At 44.4% G+C, this 24,415-nt stretch overlaps 1 protein-coding gene across 8 annotated transcripts; it reads right to left on the bottom strand.

Annotated features, from left to right (window-relative positions):
- Positions 1–554: 554 nt before the first annotated feature.
- OTUD3 (OTU deubiquitinase 3) lies at positions 555–22,369 on the bottom strand. Of its 8 annotated transcripts, none has more exons than XM_084875035.1 (8): positions 22,029–22,369; positions 15,664–15,812; positions 11,419–11,531; positions 6,931–7,053; positions 4,751–4,837; positions 4,119–4,215; positions 2,583–2,767; positions 555–1,688 (listed from the first exon to the last, which is right to left on the bottom strand). In XM_084875035.1, the coding sequence occupies exons 1-8, from the start codon at positions 22,244–22,246 to the stop codon at positions 1,515–1,517; spliced, it is 1,146 nt and encodes a 381-aa protein (XP_084731161.1). In that variant the 5' UTR covers positions 22,247–22,369; the 3' UTR covers positions 555–1,514. The 8 variants fall into 8 exon arrangements, with proteins under 8 accessions (XP_084731161.1, XP_084731168.1, XP_084731165.1 ...); XM_084875042.1 differs by having other exon boundaries at positions 4,706–4,837; positions 22,029–22,277; XM_084875039.1 differs by having other exon boundaries at positions 4,706–4,837; positions 22,043–22,180.
- Between the last annotated feature and the right edge of the window lie 2,046 nt (positions 22,370–24,415).

The raw sequence follows: 24,415 nt of genomic DNA on the forward strand, positions 1-24,415 counted from the left end.
ATTCCTAGAGACAACTGATGCTCCAACCACAAAGAAAAAAAAGCTAAACTTAAAACATCATTAATATGAAGAAAGCAAACCACTCTGACAGACAATTGGATGAACCCAGGGCCGGCCCAGGCTATTTGCCTACACAGGTCAGTACTTTCTTGTAGTTTCCTCGTCTCAGGCCTTTGAGATCTGAGGTGGGGGAGATGACAATTCACCTTTTGATTCAGCATTCCTTATTCGTTGAAATATTAGATCCCCAAAGACAAAGACTGTCCAAAACTGGCCACTTCCAAGGTCAGTTTTAAAGCTCACATCCACCTAAGTCAGTTTTAGGAATGTCGGCTCTCCACTGCTCAGATCTGTCTCACTTAGAACCGTGGAGTCACCCGGAGTCCTCAGCCAAAGCACACCCTCTGCCCTGCTGGTCCCACCCAACTCCCTGAGAATCTGGGATGGGCGCTGGAGAGCTCTGCCAGTGTCAGAATCCCCAAGAGTTTTATATAAAGAAAAATAAATGCAGCATTTTATGGGATTTCATTTTTCACAATACTAAAAAACTTAGCAACAGGCCAAGTTACCTTTTATTTTTCTGAAGGCAGCTAAGTCTAGAAAAGTGGGGAAGGAAACGGTTATTTACAATGTGAAGGTGAAAAACCTTATTCTTCCAGACATTCTCTCCTACAAAGTCAAGTAACTCTTTAGACTCTTCCCAGGCAAACACTCAAGAATCCCTCGATTTCTGCCTTCCATACTCTCAAAATCCAGAACTGTATTATTTTCCCATCTTCCAAAAACAAGTACCAAAAACTCAACAACACTATCACTTTAATTAAGCAAAGCCCAGGCTTACTTAACAGTCAGGCGCATGTATCTATGGCTTGAGTGTAAACGAACTAGCAGCACCTGCATCCCGTCTGCAATGACATCAGATCGGAAGGAGAGATGCAGTTGACTCCCCGCTGACTGCAGGCCACACCCTCCCTCGCGTTACTTTGGGAGAACACTTCCTGAAATATTTTCTGATTAACTTGGATTAAAAGAAAAATAAACCTAAACATGTTCCTGAGTTGCGGATCATTTACAAACTATCCTGCATATTAACATATCTGTTTGAAAATGAAAGAGAATCAAAGGAAACTTGTCATTCTGCGCTTCTAACAATTAATCTAAACCATTTCATGAACAGTTTCAGTAAAACTCACCCCAAAGGTTAAGGGAAGATCCCAGGGTCACAGAACTCTTGATTTCAGAACAAATCAAACCATACCTGACAGGTTTTCCCTGATCTACTCTCCACCCTAACACTCAACCTTTTTATCACAGAACATGAGTGGCTTCACTGAACTTTCATGAAATAAAACACATCTCTAACAGAAGGCTGACAGAAAAAGGTGGCCTGAGGTCACTAACGCCGAGGTTGTGCTCCTGGGTGGGTTCTGGGCGGTCCTAAGGCCTGCCTCCCGGAAGCCGGGGCACAGCACCCCACTTCCACTCGCTTCTTACGACTCCGGCCGGCGGTGGCGTCAGATGTTGAGAGCGGCGAAGGTCTTCACCAAGGTGACCTGCTCGCTGGCCTCTGCTTCGCTCCTGTTGTCCTTGTGGCCGCTCCTGCTCTCGAGGGCTTTGAGCCGGTGCCGCTCCTCCTGCCGCTTCTTCTTCTCCAAGCGCTGCTGCTCCCGGCGCTGCTTGTTGGTGACCTGGAGGAGGAGACGCTGGGTGAGCCGTCTGCGGAAGGAGGTCGGGGCTGACAGAGCAAAGAGCACAGCTGCCTTCCAACAAGACGGAACAGAGAAAACCCACCTACCAGACCAAACACGATGAGGTTTCCATTACTGCTCAAACTTCCATGTAAATGTATACCCCCTTGCTGAGCTAGCAAACAAACCAACCCCGTTCTCCTCATAAACCGATCAAAGTGACCTAAGAAACATTCACCCTGCTCCAACAGAGACAACCTCAAACAGGCCACAGGCCGCCTTCCCTGCAGCCTAATGCTCAGGGGACCCTCACTAACGCCGCAGGTTAGCCTCTGCCGGTGGCTTTTTGCTTCATGCTGCATTCTGAGCTAGAAAAGTCTTTAAAATGGTGTCAGATGTTACCTGTGGGCACGGGGGGAGGGAGATATACAACTTCTTGACAAGAAGCCTTTAAAATTTTCAAATATCCATGCCCTCTAGCCTGTCAAGTCCTCTTCTAGGACTCTAGCCAAGAAAGCAATGCAAAATACACAGATTCATACAAATAAACTATGCAAGTGTTCGCTGCAGATGATGGTATTTGTAAACATGGGATGCTACAGCATGAATGCCTGTGGACGGCAGCCATCCACAGTGGTGGAGGTGGGACGGTCTGGCTGTGTCTACAGAGTACAATTCCAGCGTGCCCTTCCTTCCAGTCATCACTGCGTATGCCAGACAGGACAAGCGAGATCTTCACTCAGTTTCCTGCTACACCTGTATGAACTCCCCATATTTTCTACAATCACTACTTATAAATGGAAAGAAAATTACACATTGAAATGAGCTCCACGTTCCCACCACTGCCACCGGATGACAGCAGCCCACCCTTTGCCCTGGCAGCCCCTTCCGTACCTTTGGGAGGTTGTTTTTATTTGCTTTGTGCTCTTCGCTAGGGCTGGCCTGCGCCTTAGTATTTTCAGTCCTGCCTTCATGTGAGCCCTGATTTCCAAAGATTCTGGAGCCACTGCCACCCTCCTCCCATAAAGGACCACTCTGCTTCAGCACTCGGCCACGGGACTCGAGGTTCTGCTCTGCATCTTCCAAAGAAAGACATTTTATTAAAACTGAGAACTAAGAGAGTCACACAACTCGGTGCTTGTTAAATGATTCAAAAGTACCTGGGTCCCTCATTCACTGTCATTTGGAGACCAAGAATCTTAATAACAATTCAGTACAGCGGGGAACATGGGGAAATTTTGATAAAATTTGGAAGGTAAGTTTAACAGTAATCTGCTAGCCATCAGCTTCCCACCAGCAGACTGATTTGTTTCATTAGACAAACCACTTCTAATGTAAGTATTTAGGGGGAAATCTTTCATTTGCAGCCAAAGAGAAAACAGGCTCTAAAGATGTGCCATACAGTAGAGGAGCCACTAGCTACATGTGACTATTTAAATTAAATTTAAAATTAATTCTTCAGTATCAGCCACATGTCAAATACACAACATACTAGACAGCACAGACACCAAACAGTGCCGTTTTAGAATCACAAAGACTGAGTTATTGCTTTCTAAAAGGCACAGCATATATATAAAGTGGATAATAAAATGCCCCATCACATAGAAAGCTATGCCAGGAACAGTATATGGCTCATAATAAGTCTTAAAATCATTTTTTTAAAATATGTTTTCTTTATTTCATAGAGGAAGGGAGAGGGAGAGAGAGATAGAAACATTAATGATGAGGGAGAATCACTGATCAGCTGCCTCCTGCACGCCCCACACTGGGATGGAGCCCACAACCTGGCATGTGCCCTGACTGGGAATTGAACCCTGAGCTCCTGTTCATTTGTCGACGCTAAACCACTGAGCCACGACGGCCAGGCTGGAAATCATTTTAAATAAATGACTTGAGAAAACAGTTAAGACATCATATCTTTTTGCTTTCCTATCACAAAATTAAATTCAGTTCAAGTAAAAATAATTCTGAATTAACACCAGTTGATAGATGCTAGCAATCTAAATATTTCCATTACAAAAAAAGGTATTTTTTCTCTCCATTTTAATTATCATTTTGATTTTATGAAGAAGTCTTATTTCTAAAAGGATAAAGTGTTCCCTGACACCCTCCACCCCTCCAAAACTGGGTTAGGTGGCCTTTCCACGCTTTCCCCTGGCACCGTGAACCTTCACCTCCATGATGTATTGCTGTGCCCGTTTACTTATCTGTCTCCACCACCCTCATCCCCATCCCCACTGACTACTCTCCCCCAGATGCAGGACAAGAACCTAGAAAACCAGCTTGCATAGAAGTGCTCAATAAACAAGTGCTGGATGAGTGAGGGAAAGGACAGTATAATTACTACGGGTGACTTGATTAAACATCAGTATTTGAGAAATCACCAATACAATCATTTTGAAAGCTTATAAATATCAACCATGGACTTACTATTTCTTTTCCCCTGGTTCATCTGAAGCATGGCAATTATTGCAGATTCAATATTATAATTTTCAGCTTCCAGGTTCTGGACTATCAAATTAAAATCCTATCCAAGAAACAAAGAAACACTTCAAGACTCTAGAAATACTTTCCTCTCTCTCTCCCTCTTCTCTCTACTTCAATAACTTGGTAAACGAAATAATGTAATTATGAGGATTAAGACAAGATTTCAAGATCTTTTCCATTTAGAAAATGTCAATTTTCAATAAGGTTGGTCACGTAAAAAACCTGTTACTATAAATGAATTACCTTTTAAAATGCTTTTACTTATAAAAACACGAATCAGAATAAAATAAATCCACATACTTCCTTAGGATTTTGAGCAGTATTGGGTCAAGTCTAGCAAACAGGAGAGAAATGAATAAACAGCTCTCATTAAGTCGTATCACACCACCTCATCAAACTACAAAGAGCACATGGACCTGGCTCTGGCCCATCAGGTGTTGGCATGCTAACGGTGCTAAAAACTAGCAGGGGAACTAGGCACAGCAACGCTTGCTTATAAACCAGGGCTACTGCGGGACAGGAATACTAACTGAACAGCCAGTCGCATTGCAAACTTTCTGAACTGCATCTTCCACCTCATCTCGCAGGTCGTCTTCAAAGTCGACTCCCTTTGTCTTGACCTTTTCTCTTTTATTTGATTCATCTTGATGAAGTATCTGAAACTATAAAAGGAATATTCAGAGTCATCACCATGGAACTCTTGCAAACTATGTTCAGAATCTTCAACACAGGAAGAAACTCTAATCTCAAAAACACTCACATATATAGGGGGAAATTCCACAAACAACCTTAAGAGCTACGATTAGGCTCAATTTCACCCAGACAGTTCATCCAGTCTACAATACAAGTATTAGAGAGTACGACCCATGAAGCGGTAGGAAGTGCTCAGTAAGAATGGCATTAGTGCTCCTTTGGTTTCCAGATGCTTATGTTTTGGCCATGGCTGCTGACTCAAATGGCACACATTTCTCAGCTGATTTCCAGAGGCGTGAGCCTAGCAAGTGATCCTCTGTCCTAGCACCTGCAGCAGAACAGCGCGTCTCAAAGACACAGGCATACACCTCTCAGCTGGCTCCCTAGGCCTTTGTAAGCATCAGCAAGCTCTGAATTCCGGTTCCAGTTGGATAGTCACAGTGGCATGGCTCTTCCAACCTCACGTGTGCACCACCAAGCTCAAGGGAACCTGTCAATCCAAACTCTGGCACCACAAAGAGCAGTCCCCTAGGATCCATGCAGCCTTTGCAGCCTATGCCTAAACCAGAAGAGTCCAAGGCATCCCTCTGCAGCTGCTCAGTCCCTGCTCCTCTGCTTGCTATTAATGCAGGGAGACGGGAACTGGGCAAGGACCTTTCTATTTTCTGCATGTGAAAGTGGAAGTGCCGGACGGAGTGTTAATAAAAAGCAACCCATTATAAAAGTATATTTGAACAATTTGGCAATGTGTATCAGGAGTCTTTGAAACGTATCCAAAGAATTAATGTCAAGTACAGAAAGGAGTTACATAAAAGTGCTCATCAAATTGCCAAACAGTGGTGAATAACTGACAACAAGCTATCGGTTTCATGGTGTGGGGTGGCTAAATAACCACGGTAAATCCACAGAATGATGCCTCACACCCACTAAAGTAAGGAACACACCACTACCATTATTATTTAACAATGTACAGGAGGCATTAGTCAATGCAATTAGCCAAAAGAAAAAAAATTATAAGTATCAAATTAAAAAGGAATAAAAGTTATTATTGTCAGATAATTCTACATCTAAAAATACTCCACAAACAAAAAGAATTCTAACAAATCATATATTTTATAAAAATCTAATATCCAGAATATATAAAGAACTCTTACAACTCAACAACAACGAAAGTACAAATAACCCAGTTAGAACCCGGGCAAAGGACCTGACTAGGCATTTCTTCAAAGATACAAATGGTCACGAAGCTCAACGTCATTAGCCATTAAGGAAATGCAAATCCAAACCACAAGGTGCCACTTCACACCTGCAGGATGGCCATAGCCATAATTTTAAAAAGGAAGAAAAGGGTAAGTATTGGTGGAGATGTGGAATCCTCAGAGCAGTGCTAGTGGGAATGTAAACCAGTGCAGCCACTGTGGAAAACGGTGTGGCAGTTCCTCTCAGAGTCAAACAGAGAATAATCGATCTTATGACCAGCAAGTCCACTCCCAGTATAAACCCAAAAGATTAAAAACAGGCACTCAAACAACTTTACACATAGATATTCATAGCAGAGTACTGTTGATCTCTTCTGGTCCCCCCCCCCCCCCCACACACACACCACACACACCTCCCCGCCATTCCCCGCCACCGAAATCTGTTGTTCTGTTCCATGTATACATGTCTGTGGATCTATTTTGTTTGTCAGTTTATTTTGTTCATTAGATTCCACATATAAGTGAGATCATGCGATACTTGTTTTTCTCCAACTGGCTTATTTCGTTTAGCATAATCATCTCCAGGTCCAGAAGCATGGATTAAATTTAAAACTAAAAGTAATTTAAAATTTCTATATAAATTCTATCCATGGAATCAGAACTATCAGCTATTAGGAAAGCAAAAGAATGTTCAAGCAATTTTATCTGTCACTCTCATCTGAGCTAAAAAAGTAAAAACGAGTAAAACCCACAGATTCTTAAAGGCAATTCCATAAAAACATCACTGTTTTTAGCTCCAGGCACCCAGCCCTCCACCTGGCTCCTTCTGAGCTGAGACTACAGAACACGGAGGCCTCACTCACATCAGTCTGGAGGTGAGCAGGAGCTTCCGAGTTGTCATTGATCCTCCTAACGCTGTCATAGTGCTCACCGTATCGATATGCGATGTGTAACTCCCGCACGCTGCTTTTATCTGTGCCTCGAATCTGGAAGCAAAGGAAAGGAGATGCCGGTGAGGATTTGGTCGGTGTCAACACATGGAGAGAAATGCTACCCAGGAAGCCCAATCTACAGGCTGAATGTGAAATAAATTAGGAATAAGACTGGGTATATCCAGAGCAACTTCTGACTTATCCTTCTCCCTTCCAAGCATGTTTACTTCACTGTGCTTAGTATGGAACTGTATGCTGCACTGTGCTTAGTATGGAACTGGATGCTTCAATGTGCTTAGTATGGAACTGTATGCTTCACTTTGCTTAGTATGGAACTGTATGCTGCACTGTGCTTAGTATGGAACTGGATGCTTCAATGTGCTTAGTATGGAACTGTATGCTTCAATGTGCTTAGTATGGAACTGTATGGAAATAAATCCATATGAACACACATTCAACAACCAGAGAAGATCCACAGTGAAGTTAAACTGGCGAAAGTTTCAGGCATCAGTGCCTCTCCAGATGCACAGGCCCCTTACAAGAGGGAAGGCCTATGGGCACAGCAAATTCGCTGGGCTTAAAGCGCAAACAATTTGGAGGTGCTCTTTGAGAAAAAGAAAAATACAAGATTGCAAATATAGAAATGCCACAGCCCTTCCCAGGACCTAGAAAGAGGGCCATAAAAATGAGGGCCTTCCACTTATGCTTCAATACTTCACAATATGCGTGCCCCTGTTGTTACAACAAAAATAGCGTTTTCCATTAACCACATCCTGAGCAACACAAACAAACTCAAACCTCCCACTACATCAAGTGCAAAACAGTATTATTTAAAGTCAAGTGGCACTACTTCCCTGGATACCTTGGAGGCACTCCTCACAAGACATTCTACGTCAGTGTTTCCCAAACTTTTGACGTGTACCCTTCTATAATTTTCGTAACGCTGAGTACCCCTCGTACTCATGAGAACATAGAATTAGGCGCAGCTAAGCACGGTGCAGTGCATATCCCCACCAAACTCTTCCTGTACCCTTGGGGGTACGCATACCACACTTTGGGAAACACTGTCAGGTGAACAGTACCCCTGGACCACTCCCCAGCAAGAGCAGCACTCCCCAGAGTCATGTCACAAGGGTCAGCCTGGATGTACCCACTAAACACGCCCCCTGACAGAAACTCTGAAGTGATTCTGAATCTGCCATTTAGAAAGCCCAGTAACCATCTCTTTGTTAAAACTCTAAAATGTTAGCACTTCATTCTTGTTTTGACTGATAGTCAGGCACTACTGTTCATTTTAACACTATCTCTGCCCTAAAAGTACAACAAAAACCATGGAACAAACAGGAACCACAAGGAACCAGAAGCTGCAACCACGAAGTTTTCTGCAGGTAAACCATTTAGGTCTCAAAGTACAGATGGTCTGCTTTTCACATGTACAAATACAGACAGCATCATTTATCTCCCAGGGGGAGTACTGGGAAAGGAAACTCGTTATTAGAATATCTGAATGACATAATCCCTAAAGTACTTATATATTCAAGTCATACTACTATATACACAGTATGAACAGGAAAAAAATAGGAAGAATAGTCACCAACAGTTGATTGCAATTTGCATGAGTAGGGAAGATTACAGAGGACTTTCACTTTCTCCATCACGCAGGTCTATACCATTCACAGAAGCATAGATTCCATTTGTAATCAGGGAAGAATGTAGGTTTCATATCCCCATTATTGTATGAGCCTACCATTTCAATGCGAGAGTTCTTACCCAGGACAGTAACAATCAAAACAATTTCAATTCTTAAATTTCATAAGATGCTTCATTGGGGTGAAGAGATATGGGGGGCGGGGAACCAGTGGGTAGTTCCATTATACAACAAATATATTTATTTTAAACACATATACTTTCAGTGTTCAGCAGTCCATGAAAGATAGCTCTATAGAAATGTATTTTAAAACATTCTACCTATGCAGATTTATCTTTCACAACGACTTAGATAATTAAGAAATTAATATAAAGTTATTGATGGAGAAAAAGCAGGCTGAGTTGGCACTGAGTACTTTCCTCAAGAATGGGTCATTATGCTGTATATTCAAATTACTTTGATGACTTCTGCTGAACAGTAATCATTTAATGACAAAACACTGGAACAATGAAGAAGGTAACTGTTGGCTCACAGCCCACCCTCAGAGAATACCTCACTGAAGACATCTAGCTCTCCCTGGTGTCGGTACACCCAACAACACTGCCCCAAAGGACACACACACACACACACACACACACACACACACACATCATTTCCCTCCCAGTAAAGTCCCTCACCAGCCCATAAATTTTCTAATTTATTTTGCTTTAATTTTATTAAAAGGACATTATGCCAGACATAAAGGATATATACAGCCAATTAGATAACATTCTAGAAAAGCAAAACTGTAAGAAACCAATCAGATTAGTGGTCATTGGGAGTAGGGACATGGGGAGCGAACTAGTGACTCAAAGAGGCATGAGGAAACTTTTGGGGGTAATGAAAATATTCTATGTGTTGTCCGTGGTGGTGGTTACAAGACTATTTTGTAAAAAAAAAAAAAAAAAAAAAAAAAAAGTATGCCTAAGAAGGGTTAATTCTGCTATATGCCAATTATATCTCTGTAAACTCCACTTTATTTTTAATGATCAAAGACAACTTATAAAGGAAAACATTTGCTGGTGGTCTATAAAAGTGAGAAAAAAGGCCACAGTTGCCTTTATAATAATGATGATAACAATGCCTTTATAATAATGATGATAACAATAATAATAATAAATAGAGATACATAAGTGTGTGTACCTATAGACATGTCTGTATTTGTGTAGATTTGTTTAAAGGGTGTATAAAACACTGTGATACATATATTTCCATATGTGTATAGCTAAGAGTATGTGTGAATGACAGGGATACACACTAAAATTTTAACAGTAATAATCTTTAGGGAATGTGATTCTGGCTGGTTTTTATTTGCCTTTGTTAGTTTTTCTGAATTTTCAAATTTTTCTACATTTAGTATGTCTTACCTAAATAAAAAAAAAGTTAGACCCAGAGGAGCACTGGAGGGGAGGACTGATAGAAATCACACACCCAGTCTGCAGGAGGAGAGCTACAAAGGACAGAAAGCACTCTGAATAAAAGGAGGAAAAGAAAGAGGGTGGCCTGCATATACTTTCTCCTCGACCTCTGACCTTCCAAACACAATGTTTGGTTTGATGGACGGGGAGAGCAGGCTAATTCAGGATACCAAAGGTAAAGAAAGCTGAATGGACGGCTACTTCACTCAGTGGCTCCACAATGTGCTGTGCCACCCTCCAGCACAAACTGAACATTTACTGTACGATTTCATCTGCCGTAGAAAACCACTGGACCACAGATACAGCTGAGCGGACCAGAGCAATGGAGCCTGCCATCCTACGCCATGAAATAAATTTTGTTGTTCAGACTATCCTTTGTAGCAATGGTTAGTATAGTAAATTTGGTCTCTGCGTCCCTCCACCTAAAAAACACAAACACGGTTGTGGGACTAGGTATACGTCAAAACTAAATTTGTGTGCACTGATCCTTTAAAACCTCGCTTAGATATTTTACAGAATTATAGACAGTATTTCCACAGCAGGCTCTCTGCCCCAAACTACCCAACTGACTGACTGTTGGATAATGTTTCTGGCATTTAAAGGTTTCTGAATTATACTCCAGATTCCATGTGAACTTGGCACAGGGTAATCCCAATTCACTAAACGCTTCTAGTCTTTGGTTAGGCTCAAAATCCAAGTTACCCTATACCAGTGGTCGGCAAACTCATTAGTCAACAGAGCCAAATATCAACAGTAAAATGATTGAAAATTCTTTTGAGAGCCGAAAACCTACTTCTGTGCATGGGCCACGAAGTTTCAATCGCACTGTACGTGCGCGCCCACACGTGGTATTTTGTGGAAGAGCCACACTCAAGGGGCCAAAGAGCCACATGTGGCTCGCAAGCCGTGGTTTGCCGACCACTGCCCTATACAGTTCAATAGCACAGGTCATGCCTCATCGTCTTAGGACATCCCAAAAGCTAAGTTATAATGAAGAGCTTCAGATAAACTATTTTTTTGTTTTTCTTAATCCTCACCCAAGGATATTTTTTCCATTGAGTTTTAGAGAGAGAGGAAGAGAGGGAGGGAGGATGAGGAAGAGAGAGAAAAAAACAAAAACACTGATGTGAGAAAGACACATCGATTGGATGCCTCCCACATGTGACCCAACCGGGGCCAGGGATTGAATCTGCAACCCAGGTACATGCCCTTGACTGGGCAATTGAACCCACGACCTTTCAGTGTGTAGGCTGACGCACTAACCACTTAGGAAAACTGGTCAGGGCCAGATAAACTTTTGAATAGGTGACCTACCTGCCACAAAGGGGCATTAAGTTGATGAATCACCACATTCAATTGATGATTTCTTGCAAAGGCTACAATTGCATCATTGCCAGCAAATGTACCAGGCTTTGCCAAACTGGCCACTGCATGGAAATAGGAGAGAGAGAAAAATGAAGTCTTTATAATGGAAAAACCCAAATGCAAACATGCTTTAGTACTTATTTAGTTCTAAATAATGAGAAACAAGGGTAGACGTCTAAAACGTCTGTCCATTAGCATTGTCAGAGTCTAGGAACTCAGATGCTTAAAGAATATGTACACAAGGGCACCAACCATTCTAAAGAAAGGATTCGTTTATTCTTTCAACAAATGTTTGCTGAATGTTTCTTATAAGCCTAACTGTAAAAAAGACCCAGGAAATGTAACAATAAGCAGTGATTATAATAGCTTGCATTAATGAATGCATATTAAGTGTCAAGCACTGCGCTGCTCCTCAAGGATTATCACTTTTAATCCTCAAAACAATCCTGGAACAGGCATTATCAAGCACACCACCTTAGAGATGAGGCTCAGAGTAAGGTCACAACACCAGGACAAAACAGAGCTGAGGTCACACCCCAGGCATCCTGACTCCAAGATCCTGGCTTTTGGTGACTCCATTATACAGCCTGTCAGTTTGCCCTTGAGAAGTTTATAACCAAGGGGGCAAATAAGAAAACACATTACTGAAGCACAGAAGTGCTACAGGAAAGGATGTGTTGTAAAGAATCTGGCCCTGCCCAAAGGAAGTTCTGACCTTTATCCCTGGCCCCTGAGAGATAACCTCTAACCCTTCAAATTTCCCAAGTGACAGGATGTCTTTGTTATTCAGTGGGCTCCTCTGCCATACCTGACAGTTTAAGTTAATGAGGTGACTCTCTGACCATACGATATCAGCCAGATCTGGAAACTGGGGAGCTAGGTAATCAATCAAACCCACACAATGAAACGCCAATAAAAACTCTGGACACCAAAGTTCAGGTGAGCTTCGTGGCTGACAATACCCTATCCCACATGGATGCCAGGAGGAGGATGCATCCTGAGGACAAGAAAAACTTTGTGTTTGGAACCTTCCCACTCTGCCCTTTGGCTAATTTTGAACTTTAACCCTCCTGTGTAATAAACTATATCTGTGATGATAAGGGCCTTCAGTGAGTTCTGAGAGTCCTTGTAGCAAATCACTGAGCCTGAGAGTGGTTCAGGAACCCAAACTTGGAACTGGTGTCAGAAGCGAGGGAAGTCTTAGGAAGACTGTGTGCGCCCTAAAACCTTGCAGCTTGGCTAACTCCAGGTGCGGGAGCATAAGTCAGTTTGGTAGTGGGGAGGGGGAGGTAAGGTGTATCAGATAAGCTTCTTGTCTTAGACAACTAAGCTAATTCCCAAATGACAGGAGATAGAAATGATGTTCCAGGCAGAGGAGAGAGAGGAGAGATGAGGGGGGCAGATAGATGAGTCTGTGGGCTATACAGTTTTGCAGGAATTTAGAATGCTAAGACAGCAGGGTGGAGGTGAGAATAGATAAGTAAGAAAATCACAGATAGTAAAGGGCTCAAGAGTTTGGCCTTTATCCTGACTGAGGTCAATGGGGAGCAGCCAATGGGTTGTATATAGGGGAAATATTTATTTTTAGGTCACTACTCCATCTGCAAAAACAACCAAACTGAATGGGTCAAGTGGCAATGAGACCAGTCAAAAAAGTATTGCAGAAATCTAGGCTAATGACCACAGAGGCCTGATTTTACAAGATGGTAGCAGTGAGAGAAAAAATATCAAGGCAGATGTGACAAAACTTAATGAATGACTGGATACGTAGAGGGAGAAAGAGCAGCATTAAGAACATTGAGGAATGTAATCTGGATATTTGTACAATTGGGGGGGAAAACATGCTGCTGATTCTCCAGCCAAAACCGGTTTGGCTCAGTGGATAGTGCGTTGGCCTGTGAACTGAAAGGTCCCACGTTTGCCGGCACCGGTTTGGCTCAGTTGGCCTGCGGACTGAAGGGTCCGGGTCCGGGTTCGATTCCGGTCAAGGGCATGTACCTTGGTTTCGGGCACATTCCCAGTAGTGGGTGTGCGGGAGGCAGCTGGTCGATGATTCTCTCTCGTCGACGTTTCTAACTCTCTATCCCTCTCTCTTCCTCTCTGTGAAAAATCAATAAAATATATATATTTTTTTTTTTAAAAAATGAAAGGTCCCAGGTTCAATTCCGGTCAAGGGTATGTACCTTGGTTGCGGGCACATCCCCAGTAGGGGGGTGCCAGAGGCAGCTGATCAATGTTTCTCTCTCATCGATGTTTCTAACTCTCTATCCCTCTCTCTTCCTCTCTGTAAAAAATCAATAAAATAAAATAAAAATAAAGGAAAATAATAATCCTAGTAGAGCCAGATGCAGGGTAACTGTAGGTCCTGAAAAGTTAAGTGAGCATTCATTTATTCATTTACAACAAACATCTTAGGAGTGCCTATCATTACCAGGTTGGGGAAGAGACACAGTCCCTGCCCTCAAGAATCTCAGTGTAACAAGGTAGACAGACGTTAAAAACGCGTAACTATGATATGAGGGATAATGTCATAACTCTAGTCTTCAACTGGCACACAAGCATAATGTGCAGACATGTAGGCTTCTTTCCACTTCTGCTATGGCAGTCAGGGCCACTCCCCGCTTTGAAGCTCAAATTCTTTATGAAGCACCAACCAGCGATCAGGAACACACAGTGACATTTCAAGCAAACAATTTCCCATTGTACTTCTAAAGTGACTATCACACTGGACACAAGTCCCTGACCCTGGCCTACCTCCAACTCAATCACTTCATTCAAGATGTTCAAAGTGGAATTTCAAGCCACAAACTAAAAACTCACTTCATCAAATATATTTTAATTGGACCAATGACAACTCATTTTATTTAGCTAAACTACAAAACATGCCCCGTTTACCCGAATTTGTAAACTGCTGACCAGCTGGTAAACTGTGCCTATGTGCTAGACAAAAAGTGATCAGAGAGAGGGACCATTAACTCAGTGGATACTATCAACTCCTCAGGGGGAGTTTTACTGCTGTGCCTAGTGAATGAGTTCTCCCCTTCTGAGTTATGAACCACTGATAGCTCCCCACCCCCAAGACGTCCTCCTATGGCCCTCTACCTAGCCATTCCCCAGACAGCATCTTCAGAATCACTTCTGCCTCTCCTCTCTCCCCCTCCAATGAGTCCTGCCAATTATACTGCCAGCTGTATTGGTCTGAACCCGCTCATCATCCCCAGCAGCTGTTTTGGTGGAGACCCTCTCTCATCCGGCCAGTGTGGACAGCTCCTCACTCATCTCCCTTCTCAGTCTCTCCCCCCATTCTTTCCTGGCACGGTTCCCAGAGTTAGCACTCTAAAACACAGGAGATGTTCTCTCCTTCCTGATAAGAGACAGATAAGACTGAACTCTGTGATAAAAATGCTATTGTAAAACATAAATATATCAGCACCTAGCACAGAAAGTCCTCAGTAAATAATTGTCAAATTAAAGTTTAAAAGTTTATATGTACTTTCTTACTAGATTTGTGCCTATAAGGAACGAATTAAAATCACTAAATAATTTGCCTCAAAGAAGACGGATTGTATCTGGGCTTTGGGTGAGAAATTAAAATGACTTGATTGATTTTTCTGGTTAAAAAGTAACACATGATCACTTAAAATCAGGAATATCTATAGGAGATACTTTAAATTATAAATAGACCCATCATCCCCAGATGACAAACAGTTAAGAACTTATTTTAATTACATCATTCAATCTACATCAAAAAAGTCTATAATAGGTGCTATAATTATCTCCCCTTTACAGATGTGTAAAGGGAGTAAAAAATAAGTGGAGCCAAGAATAAACAATCATGAAGTGTTAGTATTTTACAAGAATTTTTCTAGTATGCTTCTCTGTGTGTATACCTTTTAAAAATAGGACACTATTTCACAGCCTGCTTCCCCCGCCACCCCATTGAATAAGAAGTCATGAACAGCTTTTCAGGTCACTGAACATCAGTCATCATTGTTATTAAGGGCATACTCATCTAAACCTACCGAAACCCAACTGCCTAGCTTGTCGCCTATTACAGGGCAGACGAATAATATTTGTTGAATACAAGCCATAGCTTATGTAAGCAAATCCCTGGCTGGGAGGGTGGGGGGTGCTGATGGATTTAGTTACCCAATGAATTACTCCTGGAGGATCCAGTGTCCCACGGGAACCTACCATGTTTCTCAAAGGGAATGTCATCTTCTACAAAGGGTTCAAAATCTTCCCGCTGCTTGATCATGTAGTCTACGGTCTCTTGTCGGTGCTGGAGATGATTTCGTGAGTGTCCCTCCAACTGATCACCAAGAGCTCTGAACAGGCAATTACTATCAAAACAAAAACGTTGGTCACAACCTTTTAAAAACTTAGTTCGTCGAAAACAGCAATGCGTCATGCCAGGCCATCCACAGACGTCCTCCACACAGACAAGAGAAAGCCTCAACTCTGACACTCCATGGTTCTTCCCAGACACTGAGGAGAGCACGAGGGCAGATGTCCTACCACATCACCTTCCTGAGAGGCACACAGGATCTCTATCCCCACTGACCAGCTGGCCCACTCAGCAAGTCATCCAACATCCCTGGGCCTCGGCCGCTTCAGCAGTGAGGCTGGTGACACACTAACCACCTGAGACGGGGTCCAACACTACAAGCATTTCTCCAGGGCTCTGGTTCCCAGAGGCCCTTCCGAAATGACAAAGCGTATCTACTGCCTCTTTCCTGAAACAAGTTTCACTAGAGCTGCCCAGCTGACTAGCCACTCACCTAACAGAGAGAACCCAAAGGAGTAGTCTGCCCACCTCCCGATACAAACAACTGCACCGGGCGCCCCACGTCTTAAGAACACAGGGGAGAAAGCATGGGAGGTGCTTGGCCAGGGCTCAGGCGCACTACACAGCGACCCTCTCCCTCCTCCTTGGCTCACTTCTCCCCCAGCGAGCACTCTCCCTCCTCCTTGGCTCACTCCTCCCCCAGCGAGCCGCAATGCTCTTGTTATTCCTGCTAAATGAAAACTTCAGACACAGTATTTACTTTGCTTTGTCTCTAAAATTAAACTGCTGGCAACAAACTTTAGGACTTATTACTTTCAAACCCCTCGAAGGCTTCTAAAATTCCAAACTGTATCGCAAACATGGAGCCCAGATCCTCGGAGACAAACACAATCTGGTATCCTTAAAACGAAGGAAACACAAAACTCCGAAGCCAAACAGTGGCCCAGTTTCACGCCGAACTGTTTCCTCGTCCAAATGAAAACACGTGACGCTCTAATTCCAAAACATCAACGTGTCCCTTCCAGAAGGACTTTCAGATGCAAAGGCATACGAGAAAGGTTTTTTCTGTCTTTCAGCTCAGAAAAATGAATTTTCAGTAGAAAGTTACACAGAGGCAGGCATCTCTTCAAAAGTATAAGGATTCATACTATTTTTTTTTTTTTTTTGCAAGGGAGAAGGAAATATTTAAAGATGACAGATTCTACAAACTAGAAACCAAGAAGTTTTGCCTCAATCTGAAGCAAGATTCTAGAAGGGACAGGAATACCGCAGTTGGATACCAGACTGAGGTGTCTGTTGAAATCTAACAATGGCAGTCCTTGTTCAACCATGGGGGAGGGGGAAGTAGGCTACTGAATAAAGTGTTTTCAATTTTAAGCTTCTCTCTCAAACTTTTCTGAAACCTGTAGGTCTATTCTTCATTCTTTAAAACGGTGTCACTTAGCCCAAAATTGTGTCTTTAGTTCTTTTATATTTAATATATCAAAATACAGAAAGTAACATGCTCTAAGTACTTTTAGTAACATGGGCACATGTTCTCCATAGAAGCCAAAAAAGTAGGTATACACTACATTGCGTGAGCTCAAATGTGCTCATCTGCACACTGCACACAAATGTATGCAAGGAAAATTAAACAGCTCTTACAATGTGCCCAGCACTGGTGGAAACACTTTACAGGTATTAAAAGTGCTCAGTCTTCACAACGCTGAGCTAGGCACTAGCCCCCTAGGGGAACTCGCTCAAGGTCACATAACTGTATGCAGTGGATCAGAATTCAAACCCAGCCACCAAAATGTCAGCCGTAGTTACTCCTAGGTAATAGGATTAGAAATAAATGCTAAGTTATATGTTATTTAATATACTTCTCTCTATTTACCAAACTTTCCTGAAATCACTCAAAATAGTCAAAATGAAAAATCACAATAGACAAATCGCCTCCTTTTCTGAGAGTTGCAAGGTAAGGACACAGGAAATGTGAACAATCAGCAGAGGGGCCTGAGTTCCCTGGGGAGCCGCAGTGAGAGCACTCTGAACAAAGCCTCATTGCTCAGAGGGCCTCTGGGATCCCACTGTGTCCGGAGTCCACACTCTCACACACCACAGCGGGGCTTCTCAAACCCCACACTACTGACATTTGGGGATCATCTTTGTTGTGGGGGCTGTCCTGTTAACTGCAGAACGTTTATTAGGAGTATCCTTGGCCTCTACCAACCACCACCATCACCATCCTCCCGGCCAGTTGTGACACCAAAAATGCCTCCGACATTGCCAAAAGGCCACCGTTCGCCCGGGGAATAAAATCATCCCCACTTAAGAACCACTGTGCTGCCGAAACCGGTTTGGCTCAATGGATAAAGCATCCCAGGTTTGATTCTGGTCAAGGGCATGTACCTCGGTTGCGGGCACATCCCCAGTGGGGGTTGTGCAAGAGGCAGTTGATTGATGATTCTCTCTCATCAATGTTTCTAACTCTCTATCCCTCTCTCTTCCTCTCTTGTAAAAAATTTAATAAAATATATATTTTTTTAAAAAAAAGAACCACTGTGCTATCATAGGGAGGATATATGTAAAGGTCTTGTTTTTGAGTTCATAAAGCCACCAAGTACACAAAGTAGTAAGGGTTTTAAGGGCTTAATAATTTAGCATGGGCCACTATTATAAGATAGACATCAAAAAAATTAATGGGCTCCTAGGTTACAGTAATACTAGTCCATGTGCAGAAAAAGGAGGGGGACAGGTTCTGTTCTTTGAGATCAGCTAGAAGATTGGGTGCCATTCTAGTTACTGCCTGTTGAGAGACATGGTCAGATAAAATGATGTGATTTTAAAGTGCATAATGAGAAGAACATAAACAATTACTAATGTTTAGGCTAACGGAGGCTCATCTAGAACCTAGACTCTAATAAATAAGTGGTTTTAATTATGACTGCACGTAAGAATCACCTGTGGACCTTTTCAAACGTCATCAGTGACCAGGCTGCACTGCCTGAGATTCTGGTGTTGCTGATCCAGGGGAGCCCGGGCACCGTAGTTTTTCCAAAGTCCCCCAGGTGATTCCACTGTGCCACCAGGTGACAACCACTGTGCCCGAAACCAAAGCGGAGGCTGCCGCACAGGCGATGCAGGGAACTGACAGGCAAGATGGCGTATAAATGCCCTTCCACCAAGATCCTACAGTTCTAAGAATAAAAAATAAAACAACTTGTTTTATTATCAGAGATAAATGGCTTAGTGATTCTTTAATGTTTTAGAACACTACCAATTAGTTATGTAATATAGACTATATTCAGTGAGATATAACTAGACATAGCTCAGAAGGATGCTAATGTGGTTTGTACTGCCTAATCCAATCAGAGGTTCTTTTCACCCTACAGCCAATGATGTTTTTCAGGACAACATCAAAGTTGAAATGTCTCTCTTGTTTTGAAATTGAATCCAATTTATGTGGGTCCACGTCAAACAACATAACAAATCTGAAGGTGGCCCATGATACATTACAAAACCCCATAGCTCCCTAATTAATCTATGCTCAACTGACTAAAGTAAGGGAAACATTAGACTCAGAGGACACCAGCTAATTTTATCCCCAAGGACCCGGAGGTCCCAGAGTGCCACAAGGACCACACCATCAACAATGAGCATGCCTACATAGCAAGATGCTCTCTCAGGCTACTCAATGTTGTAATCAGACCAGAATGGAAAGACAGAAGAGTGAAGGCTGTCAACCATTTCTTATGTTACCATAACTTTACTACAGTTCACCAAAGAGTACATATTACTGCAGAGTATCCTTGTTACATATTAGCAAAAGGATATGCTGACACCTGCCAGCCCGTCACATACAGAGGCAACACCATCCACTCAGGGATAAAACACAATGCTAAGGAGGGGTGACACCCAGGCCACCTCGTGTGCCCATGGGAAGACCTGGGTAGCCTCGTGAAGCCCACAGAAGAGGAATCACCGCTTTACCTAACACTGTCCAAAGAATAAAGACCTTGGAAGTGAACACAAGCATTCCAGTCAAGTTGACCTCTGGCCTCTGCACCTCATTGGCCCTGAATTCTGCCCTTGTATCCTACACTCCTGTCACCCTGATGCCTTTACATGTATTACTCCTCAGTCTGGAAAGTTCTCTTGGCATATTCCTATTGATCCTTCATGACCAGTCTGTATGAGATCTCCTCTTGAGAAGCTTCTAGCAGAGTGCAGGTTTCAGTGAGAACTTCTGAATGAATGAAGACTCCCTGACCACTTCAGGGAGTGTCAGCCGCCTCCGTCTCAAAAGTGCCATGATAATCAATCACTATTAAGAATACATCAAACTTTATCTTATTTACATAATCCATGCTCACAGTGTGGCCCAGTTTGGGGGGGGGGGGGGAAGAGTACCTCTGAGACCCTTTCAGGGTACCGTGAGTTCAAAACAAAGGTATTATTTATCTTTTTCACTCTCAAACTCTCACAAGTGTACAGTGGAGTTTTCCAGAGGCTAGCTGAGAAATGAGATTCTCTCTTTGACAGCTGATAGAATGTTTGCGTTTTCTTGGTTTAAAATTTTCTTTTACTTTCTTATATAGTAAATACTGCTAGCTGTAACCCACATAAACAAAAGCTCTCTGGAGTCCCCAGTAATTTTTAACAGTGTAAAGGGGTTCTAAGGCCAAAATGTTTGAGACTCACTATTATGTTTCTCTCTTACGAAGCTAAGAACTCCTTAAGTATCTTATCATCAATGGATTCCCAGCTCCTTGCTTAACTGATGTTTGCCGAATTAACTCAAGTGTGCTCTCTTTGATGGTTGGTGGCGAGGGGGAGATAGAACCCCCAAAGTTTCCCATAGCATTAGGAAACTCCTTCAAGATTTCACAACCCCCTGTGGTGTGATTTCTAAGCAACCTTCTGTTGAGTATTCCCGTTTCCTTGGCACCCTAACATTGAGAATACCATGCCTAGCCGAGACCGGTTTGGCTCAATGGATAGAGCGTCGGCTTGGGAACTGAAGGGTCCCGGGTTTGATTTCGGTCAAGGGCATGTACCTTGGTTGCAGGCATATCCCCAGTAGGGGGTGTGCAAGAGGCAGCTGATCGATGACTCTCTCTCATCGATGTTTCTAACTCTCTATCTCTCTCCCTTTCTCTCTGTACAAAATCAATAAAATATATAAAAAAAAAAAAAGAGAGAGAGAATACCATGCCTAGTATAGCAAACACAAACAATCCAATCATTTGCAAGGAGTAGCCCCTCCCCAATCCCACTGAAAAGCATTCAACTGGAACAGTGCCTTTTGCTTGTGAGTTTGATTCAAATAAGTAAGGCCCTGAATTGTTAAAGACTTTGTATGTGACAAAGATCAAGGTACTAGGTGAAAAGCAAGGCAAGCTTTTCACTGGAGTGGCTCCACTGAGGAAATGCCCCTTTGAGAGGCCCTGCTGAGGGTCTAGCTGGCCTCCCTCTCTACTGCTATCATTCCTTCATTCCTTCACCAAAAAAATGCGCTGAATGCCTCTATGTACTGGGCACTGTGCTAGGTGGTGGTGACTACAATGTCATCAAACTAAATCCAATTAGCCTATAGCACTGAGAACACGCATAATAGGAAAGGGAAGTAAATCTGAGCCAGTTCATAAACAGGATCCATCGTTACCGATCTCCTCCCCTCTCCCCTGCCTACCCTTCTCCCATCCATACTCGTTTCCACATCCCCTTTCCTGCAGCCATTTTTCCTTCCTTTCTCCCCTCCTCTCCCTCCTACCCATTTATTTACCCCGTGTCCCCAGACTCCAGTCCGATCTGAAGCCCATGGGAGAGTCAGCAACACCAGGCCCCCAGAGAACTAAGTCCCCACGGGGCAGGTAAGGACTCTAAGGAGTGACCACGCCCCCACCGAGCTGAGCCTGCCCTGCGCGCCATCCCGCTCTTCGGGAGACTGCTCCCTCTGGTCCCTGCTGGTCTCAGCCTAAATGTCACCTTTCGGAGAGGCCTTCCGGGACACGGACCCAAAGGAGACCTGCTCCGGTGTTCTAGTGACTCCGGACCACTTTACAGCCTCCTCCCGGCCTCGGCCGCGATCAGGGGGCTTGGGGTTTCTGGAGGTCTCCGGGGAGGGGCCTGGCCGCCTCGCCCGCCGCGGGACCCCTGCCCCGGGGAGCCGCTGGCTCGCGGCCGGCGCTCGGGCCGCCCGAACGGGTGGGTGGACGAGAGCGGGCGGCGGTCGCCAAGCCCGGCGCGTCCCCCGGCGCCGCCTCCCGCGCTCCCGGGCCCGCCTCACCCGTCCCCCGGCACCTCCCGCAGCTTCAGCCCCAGGGCCTGCAGCTGGTTGGCGAAGCTCACGAACTCCTCCTCGCCGCCGCCGCCGCCGGGCTCCGGCCGGCTCCGCCGCTCCTTGGCCAGGGCCCGGCGCGCCGCCCGCTCGTCCCGCTTGCGCTCGGCCTCGGCTTTCCGGCCGCCGCTGCCCGGCCGGCTCTTGGCCGCCTGCTTCCGGGACATGGCCCCGGGCCCGCGGCCGCAGCGGCCGGAGGAGAAGCCGCAGGACCGCGGGGCGGCAGCCCAGGTGCACCGAGAGCGGAGCGGAGCGGACGGCGCGGCCACGGCGTCTGCGCCGACCTGGCATCCAGGTCACGTGGCAGGGCCCCGCCCCCTGCGCGCAGGTGGAGGGCCGGCGCCATAGAGAGCTTCCCCCCCCCCCGGAGGGCTAGAGAGGCGCCCATCCTTGTTGGTTCCGCGCTGCCCCCTGGCGGTGGGTGGTCTTCCAAGTGGGGAGCCAGTGAGTCCGGAGAACAAATGAAAAAGTCGAAAGGGTAGATGAAGGGAGAGGGAGAGGTGAGAAGAGCAGCAAAAGGGAGGAAGAAATGGACACTAAAACTTTTAACTCTGTGAGCCTATAATTGGGAGAGGCGTTTTCACTCATTATTGTTTTTTGTCGTTGTTTTTTTTAAATATATTTGATTGATTTTTTACAGAGGGGAAGAGAGAGGGATAGAAAGCCAGAAACATCGATGAGAGAAAAACATCGATAAGCTGCCTCTTGCACACCCCCTACTGGGGATGTGCCTGAAACCAAGGTACATGACCTTGACCGGAATCGAACCCAGGACCCTTCAGTCCAAAGGCCGACACTCTAACCACTGAGCCAAACCAGTTTCAGCTCATTCTTGTTTAATTGTCTCAAATCACAGGAAACTGAATCTGAGAGGTTAACTATGTTCAAGATCGCACAGCTCAGATGCAGAGCTTTTCCCTGGTTCCAAAGCCACACGCTTTGTTGATTTAACCTGCCCTTCTCGACCTCTTAACTGTCCTCCTAATTCAAGGGAGAGGTACTCTTCAATCCAGCCTAGGTTTTCCTGGACTAAGGAAGGGTCTTCCTGGGACACAGGAGTTGCCCTTTTAAAACCGGGACAGTCCCCTGGCATACCAGGACAGTTGGCCATCCTATTCCACACCCACCTACTCTGGAAGCTAACTCCATCAGCAATCCCAGCTGCTCCCTCATCCCCGCTCCTCTTCTCTTCTGCAATAGCCTCCACTTCCTTGGTTTCAATTAACACCTGTATTTATCTTTGATGTGTAAATAACTCTCATTTCAGGCCTGTGCTGGTGCCAGGTGTAACACTGAAGCAAGGAGACATAGCAGCTGCTCTCAGGAAGCCCAGATTCAAGTGGGACACAGGCAAGGACACTGCAATTATGATAATACTCCATGATAAATGCAATCAAGGAGGAGGTACAGGGTGCTATAAGGAAAAATGGAGTGAAAAAATGCAAAAAGGACCCAGTGGCGGCTCAGTAGTTGAGCATCAACCTAGGAACCAGGAGGTCACAGTTCAATTCCTGCTCAGGGCGTATACCCAGTATAGGGTATGCAGAAGGCAACCAATCAATGATTCTCTCTCATCATAGACGTTTCTATCTCTCTGTCCTATAGTGAGCAGTTATAGGGTTAAGCCTAGGACTGACCTGCTGGCAAAAACAAACAAGTCCCAGCTTAGTGGGCACAGCCCGGTTAGCATAATTAAACTTGACCTTATGACCCTCCCTAAGTCCTTCCTGGGTAGCTAATGGGCTGTGGGAGGGGCAGCAAGTGCTGCCAAAACAAGTGAAACTCACAAGAACATTGTAACTATGGTGACCACTACCTTGTTTACCTCTGACTATAATATAAAGCATCAGCTTGCCATCTGAATCTGTTCTGTGGTCTCAGCCAGGCACAGAAGATCCACCTACACCCAGCTTATTCTCCTTGTGTGCCTTTTCTTCATCCTTCACCGGCCTCCTCAGGCTCGCCGAACCCTTGGCTGTGCTGTCGCGGCACACTGTCCCTCTCCCTTCCCCTTTGAAGTCAATAAAAATGTATATATGTATATTTTAAAATCTATTTTTTTAAAAGGCTTCCCAGAATATCTGAGTTCTATGCAGAAGCTTAAGGGATGAGGACTTGTCCAGACTGAAAAAGCTCAAAGCAAAAGGGATTGTGTATCCAACACGGAAGCTCGGTTTCGAGGAACTGAAGGAAGTGCAATCTAATAGGAGCACAGGGCTTGAGCCATGAGTCCGGAAGCAGAAGGAAGGCTCAGCTTTGGACAATCTCACAGGACTAATGGAAGAGTTTTACTCCAAAGCCTTACAGCCAGGGGGAGCCATTGAAGGATTTTAATA

Source organism: Pipistrellus hanaki (assembly GCF_964339955.1).
Source record: "Pipistrellus hanaki genome assembly, chromosome: 2".
NCBI lineage: Eukaryota > Metazoa > Chordata > Mammalia > Chiroptera > Vespertilionidae > Pipistrellus > Pipistrellus hanaki.

Excerpts from the sequence above, each read along its gene's own strand:
- OTUD3 (XM_084875042.1), bottom strand. The coding sequence starts at position 22,246 with ATGTCCCGGAAGCAGGCGGCCAAGAGCCGGCCGGGCAGCGGCGGCCGG. Across the intron at positions 2,768-4,118 it reads GAACCAGGGGAAAAGAAATA|ATGCAGAGCAGAACCTCGAG; the intron begins GTAAGTCCATGG and ends TTTCTTTGGAAG. Across the intron at positions 1,689-2,582 it reads ATAAAAACAACCTCCCAAAG|GTCACCAACAAGCAGCGCCG; the intron begins GTACGGAAGGGG and ends CTCCTCCTCCAG.